The sequence below is a fragment of the Sapajus apella genome, unplaced genomic scaffold (genome assembly GCF_009761245.1).
Source record: "Sapajus apella isolate SASKATOON/1434 unplaced genomic scaffold, GSC_monkey_1.0 scaffold3952, whole genome shotgun sequence".
Classification (NCBI taxonomy): Eukaryota; Metazoa; Chordata; class Mammalia; order Primates; family Cebidae; genus Sapajus; species Sapajus apella.
This window is the reverse complement of record NW_022440878.1, coordinates 1-6328: the sequence shown is the minus strand read 5'-3', so window position 1 is coordinate 6328 and position 6328 is coordinate 1. Positions and strand designations below refer to the sequence as shown.

The 6328-nt window shown below is 61.1% G+C and overlaps 1 protein-coding gene across 1 annotated transcript; it reads left to right on the top strand.

Moving 5' to 3' along the window:
* Positions 1-72: 72 nt before the first annotated feature.
* On the top strand, positions 73-4032 carry LOC116547646 (chloride channel protein ClC-Ka-like; the record flags this gene model as incomplete). Its single annotated transcript, XM_032273524.1, has 7 exons — positions 73-183; positions 572-785; positions 1718-1851; positions 2208-2296; positions 2448-2531; positions 3160-3246; positions 3594-4032. Coding segments are annotated over 7 exons (767 nt in total), but the record flags the coding sequence as incomplete, so codon positions are not given.
* Between the last annotated feature and the right edge of the window lie 2296 nt (positions 4033-6328).

Sequence of the window (6328 nt, the reverse complement as noted above, 5' to 3'; positions counted from 1 at the left end):
TGGTCCTTAGGGATGGAGGGCTATGGGGGGCTGGGTCAGCCTGGCTCCCCCTCACCCTAAGTCTGTGGCCAGGAGCTGCCATCGGGCGCCTCTTGGGAGAGGCTCTTGCTGTCACCTTCCCTGAGGGCATCGTGACTGGAGGGATCACCAATCCCATCATGCCCGGAGGGTATGCCCTGGCAGGTGAGTGGGTCAGAGTCCTGCTGGGTGGGCAATGTCATGGGGCTGGACTGGACCTGGAGAATCGGCCAGTGGTTCCCCAGGGCCAGAGCAGCCACCAAGCCCTGCATTGTGGGGGCTTGTCCCTCCTGAGCCCCACCATTCCCCGAGCTCCGTCGCTCCCTCATGGCTTCTGTCCCGTCACCAGCTCTGTGGCCTCCCTTATACCTCTCTTCTCACTAAGCCTGGGCCTTGGGGCACTTCCCACAGTGCCCAGGCTGTGGCCTCTTACAAATGCCACCTTAGTCCCTGGCCGCAGCCAGGCTAGTTATGCCTTCACATGAGGCCGGCTTCTGACTGCTGGCCCCCTGACTCCTGGCCTGAGCCACGCTGCCTGACTCTGCCCCTGCAGGGGCTGCGGCCTTCTCAGGGGCTGTGACCCACACCATCTCCACGGCCCTGCTGGCCTTCGAGCTGACCGGCCAGATAGTGCATGCGCTGCCCGTGCTGATGGCAGTGCTGGCAGCCAACGCCATTGCACAGAGCTGCCAGCCCTCCCTCTATGAAGGCACCATCCTCATTAAGAAGCTGCCATACCTGCCACGGATCCTCGGCCGCGACATTGGGTGAGCAGCGCCCACCTCAGGCTGGCTGAAGGGGGTCACAGTGTTTGGGCTTGGCTGGGGGTGGAGGGCACCTCCAAAAAAACGCCACCGCAACTGACCTCGGACATGGGGGCTGGGAGGGGTGACACCAGCTGTGCTCCGGTCTCCACTTCCCCAGTGCCCCGGGTGATCTTGGGCAAGGCCTTGGCCTTTAGGCCTCAGTGTCTGTCTAGCGGTCAGCCGGTCCTCACAGCAGGAGCATGAATATTGTCCTGTGTGCAGGGTGAGGAAGCCGGGGCTCAGAGAGGGGCCGTGTCCTGCTCCAGGTGACGTGGAGACTCAGCATCAGATTCCAGAGTTCTCCGCCCCTCTCCCCACTCCTGAGTCCTCGCTGGGACTTTGGGAGCAGGAGGTAGAACGAGGATAGAAATGGGCTTTGAGGTCTTCACTCAACCAGACAGTACCAGAGCGGCTTCTGGCGCCAGAGAAGCAGACCGAAGAGGCTCTGAGAGTCCCTGGGTCTGAGGCCAGGATCCAAGCACACGCAAGCTGCTGCCTTGCTCTGAACCTGTTTCCCCATCTGTAAAATGGGGCTGTTTATCCCAGTGGTTTTCAAACTTTGAGGTTTTTCCTTGGGGGCAACATACACTTTTTAATCAAATGGAATTCTCCAGAGAAGGCTACTGGGTAAAACAGACCCAAGTGGAGCTGGTCTGGGGGACAGGGGGACGGACCCAGGGGACTGGGGATTCGGAACTGGGCCATCAGGGACGTGGTCCCCAGGTTACCACAATAGGTTCTAGGCGTCCCTCATTCCAGGAACCTCTCCAGCCCTGCCCACACTCCAGAGCCGTGGGTCTCTGGTTCCAGCAAAGCTCCCACAACATCCCCCTGCCCGGCCTGGGTCTGACATCCTTGACTCTGGGACCTGATGGGAGGCCCTCTGCCCACAGCTCCCACTGCGTGAGGGTGGAGCACTTCATGAACCGCAGAATCACCATGCTGGCCAAGGATATGCCGCTAGAGGAGGTGGTCAAGGTCGTGACCTCCACAGACGTAGCTGAGTATCCCCTGGTGGAGAGCACAGGTGCCAGCCAGAAGGGAGGAGGAAGTCGGCGGCGGGGGGGAGGGTGTGATGCCCTCTGCCTCCTGCTTGGACCTGCGAGGCAGACAGGATCTGCATCCAGGCTCTGTGGCTTAGCAAGCAACCGTGTGACCTTGGGCAAGTCACTTTGCCTGAGCCTCAGTTTCCTCATCAGTAAAATGGAGATCACGGCCTTCCTCCCTTAGGGTGATTGACTTGTCAAAAGAGAGAGGGCTGGGTGCTTGTAAGGTAGCCCCTGGGCAGCTGCTGGGGTAGGAGCATGGGGGCTTCCAGAAGCTTTGCCCTCAGGCCTGTTTCTTTGTAACGCGCCTCCCTCCCTCTCCCTCTCCACCTGTCAGAGTCCCAGATCCTGGTGGGCATCGTGCGAAGGCCCCAGCTGGTGCAGGCCCTCCAGGTTGAGCCTTCTTCCTGGGCTCCGGGACATCAGGTGGGTACTCTTGAGGGACGTGGGGATGGGGTGGGGGTCGGCCAGCAGGGCTGGGAGGGGATGGGCCTGCTGATCTCCTGAGGGAGAGGTGGTCTGAGAGAGGCAGCCTGGGGGGTGCCGGCCCTGCACCTATAACCCTTCTCCACCCCAGCAGGGTCTCCAGGACATCTTGGCTGGGGGCTGCCCCACGGAACCAGTGACCCTGACGCTGTTCCCCGAGACCTCCCTGCACCAGGTAACAAGTACTGGGAAGTGCGACACGTGAGGCCCCTGGGGAGGGGCAAGAGCTGATGAGGAGCTCAGGTTCCAGCCTCCCCTCCCACCCCCGCCCCACCCACCTGCCTTGTGCTGCTCCCTGCCCCTCCTGGGTCTGTGCCCTCACCAGCACACCAGGCAGGGCAGGTCCCCCCCTGTCATCACCTGACCACCAGAGCTGTGGGGATGATGCAGGGTGAAGAGAAGTGGGGACTTGGCAAAGGGAAGTCTCTGGGTGGAGACAATGGAGTTGCAACAAGGCACACATGTGATCTTGGACAAATGACGTAGCCACTCCAGGCAGAGCCTGACACATGGGCAGGGGAGGGGCAGAGGCCGGCAGGGGACCTGGAGATGGCGCTGCCCTCTCTGTGCTGCTGGAGGGTGCTGAATATTGGGTCCTGTCCACCTGCTGCCCACCCAGCCTCTTGCATGGACTCTGGCATCCCCCAGTGGCCACACTGGACATTGCAGACCTGGGTCTCTGGTCTCCCACCCACATCAGGCCCGGCCCCTCTTCCTGGCTCAGAGGCGTGGGCCTGAAGGTGGCCAGAAGGTGGGCTGGACGCCTTCTACCCTCTAGCATTTCCTAACAATCCCTCCTCCAGGCACACAACCTCTTTGAGCTGTTGAACCTTCAGTCCCTCTTTGTGACATCGCGGGGCAGAGCTGTGGGCTGCGTGTCCTGGGTAGAGGTACCAGGGTCTCCAGGGCAGAGCAAAGCAGGGGACCCATGCTGAGAAGGCTGGGGAGGTGGGGGGACACCAGCATGCTCCCATCCAAACCTGGGGGGTTCAGAGGATACTGATGAGCCCCTCTTCCTGGCCTAGGTTGGCCACTGGGCCTGGCTCTCCCTCCCTTGTTTTCTGGCCAGTGGCCAGCCTGCCCCTCTCTGGGCCTTGGTGATCCCATCTGTGCAATGGGGTGGCACGGGCTCTGCCATTCAGCCCAGAAACAACCCTTAGGGGAACTAAAAATGCTGGAGCCCCCCTCTCAACCTCCTCTACATTCTCTCAACCCCCACCCCCTTTCTCTGTTCTAGATGAAGAAAGCAATTTCTAACCTGACAAATCCACCAGCCCCACAGTGAGCCGACCCAGCAAGATGAAGCAGGGCACCCCAGCTGCCCTGGTGCTGAGGTTGGGCTGAGACCCCGCCTCTCTTCCCCCATCACCACCCATCCCTCCCTCCAGCCCAACTCCATTCCTTGGCATAAGAGGCAGCTGTAACCCAGCCCAGAAGAGGATGGCTCATTCTGGGAGAAACGATGGCTCCTGATTGAAAGCCAAGTCCCACCTTGGACAGAGCTCAGAGCGTGAGATGCCAGAAGACCAGTATCTGGCAGGTGCTCAGTGACTGACCATCACATTAATGAATGACAAGGTTGGGGTATGCTGTCACCAAGGGCAGGCACAGATGCTCTCTGGGGTTGTCTGATTCCCAGTGAGAGGCTCCTGAGAAAAATAAAGCTGGTTCCCAGAGCTGCTGTCCATCCCTCGTCTCAGCTGCAAGGGTGCTGGCCTGGGACATGACCTCCCCACCTGCACTGGTCCAGAATGAGTTTCCCATGGCCACATGGGCACTGCAGGCTCGGGTCCCTGGGCTCCTCCTCATGCTCCACTTCTTACCAGGGAGATGCCAGGGAAAGAGGGGCTCCCGCCAGGTCTGTGATGCTTGTCCTCATGGATAAGCAAGACCCTGTGTCACTGAAGCCCTGGTCTCCTGCTTGGCTGAGCCACAGCTCATAAGGCTGGGTCCCCAAGTATGGCTTCTTGGGGAGTCCACAGAGCCTTGGGCATCGTCCATGGGTCCTCTCAGGCTGGGTAGCAGCAGTCTGTGTGTGTTGGGGTTATGGGGTCTCCCTGACTCCCTCTGGTCTCCACCCAGGGGCCCAAGGTCACATCTTTCCCAGCAGAGACCAGGCCAAGGTCATCCAAGGTGAATCCACCACTTTAATGTCTTCAGAGAACCTTGAGTGAGATGGGAGGGAGCTGCAAGGAGGGGGAGTGGGCTCCCTGGGGCAAGGAGCAGGGAGCACCGAGGACGCAGGTTCAGAGAGGGAGGGACAGACAGACAGACACTCCACAGAGACAGATGTCCTGGTGAGGAGAGCTGGGGAGCGGGTGCTTAGCTACCAGAAGTGGTCTCCCCACCTTTGCTGGGGGCCAGATACACAGAGGGAGTGGGGAGGGCCTGAGCCCCAGGTACAGGCAGGGTTCCCAGACCCTGCTCTAAGTGGGTCCCAGTTCTCTCCCTCGCTGTCCCCCTGGGGCCTGTCTGTGGCTCCTCCAGGCCGGTCTGCCCTGGTGTCTCTGAGAGTCCTTGAGTTCCCTGAGGGCAGACGCCCTGCAGGGGAAGGTGCCCACCTGAGTGACATAATGAAGGGGGAGGGGGTTATGCTCCCACTGCCAGGGGCAGGTCCACCGAGGCACAGAGAGGCCACCATGAGCGCTGGCCCCATTCCTGCCGCACCGACCCTGTGCCTACCTGAGGGGACAAGAGATGCCCTGCCCTGGACCCTGGGGTCCAGATATGCCTGGGCTGCCCACGAGGTGAGATGGTGGTGTGAGCACAGCCCCTCCTCAGTTACAGAACACCTCGTCCTCCTACTCCCAGAGGGAGCCGCTGTCCACGGAGGGGAGGGAGCCTGGCAGGTGGGTCCCACCCTTGGGTCTTTGGGTCCCGGGCAGCTGCCGCCAATGCTGCAGCTCTGGGCTGGGTGCTGTGGGATGGCAGCGGTGCTGGGTGGCTCCTTGGAAGAGGGTTAGCAGCTGGAGGAGAGGCCAGGCGAGGAGAAGGCCTGAAGGCTGTCATCTTGCAAGGGCCACTGAGAAGGCTGTCCTGAAAGTAGCCGCTCTCCAGGTCTGGAAAAGCAACCGGGTGAGGGAGGAATGGTTGAACCTAGGCAACCCCGGCTGGGAGTCCTGGCTGTGCCTCAGCCTCTGTGATCTTGGACAGGCAGCCTCACCTCCCTGATACGACATTTCTCTGCAACAAGAGTACCCTGCCTGCCTCATGGGGCTTCCGTGGTCACTTACGGTGATTAATCTGGGCAAGGCTGACTGTGTACCTGGCACACAGGGAGGGTGCGGTCGTGCTGCCCCCCTCACCTTTGCCGTCCTGTCCTCACCTTCCCTGCCCAGCCTCCCCCATCTCCCTCTGTGCTTTTCCAAACCTTGCATGTCCAGCTCTGAGCTCCCTGGGCCTTGAGCCTCAGCTCGGGCAGATGACCCCTCGATGTCCTGCTGTGTGTGTGAGCTCCCCTTCCCCAACCCCTGCCCAGCAACACCCTGGGAGCCTGACTGCAGCCAGGCACCACCCTCTGTGTGGCTCTGGTGGGTGGGGAAGCTGCTGTCCCCCTCTCTCTTGGTGGCTCTGCTCTGCTCTGCTCCTGGGCAGTTCTGGTTGGTTTTCAAGGACATTTGAAGCGTTTGCCATAAACTCTGGGCCCAGGCAGGAAAGGGGGGAGGCTGTTGATTGTTGGAACACACACCTGTCCAGGTGCAGGGGAGCTGGAGGCTCTGTGAGAAGAGGGCCAGCTCAGCCACAGCAGGACTGACAGGTGAGGGGTGGCTGCAAGGAGCTGGGGCTTGCCAGGGCTAGGCAGGCAGGGAGGAGGCGGTGGTTGGGGCAGGAGCCAACACCTCACTTTGGTCCTGGAGGGGTCTCATTCTGGGCCTGGGGTTTTCCTGCCTCTGTGGCCTGAGCTGGGGTGGGAGGTGCTCAGGAGTGGACAGGGAGAGTCAGAGCCATCCCTGGGACTCTGCAGTGAGAGAG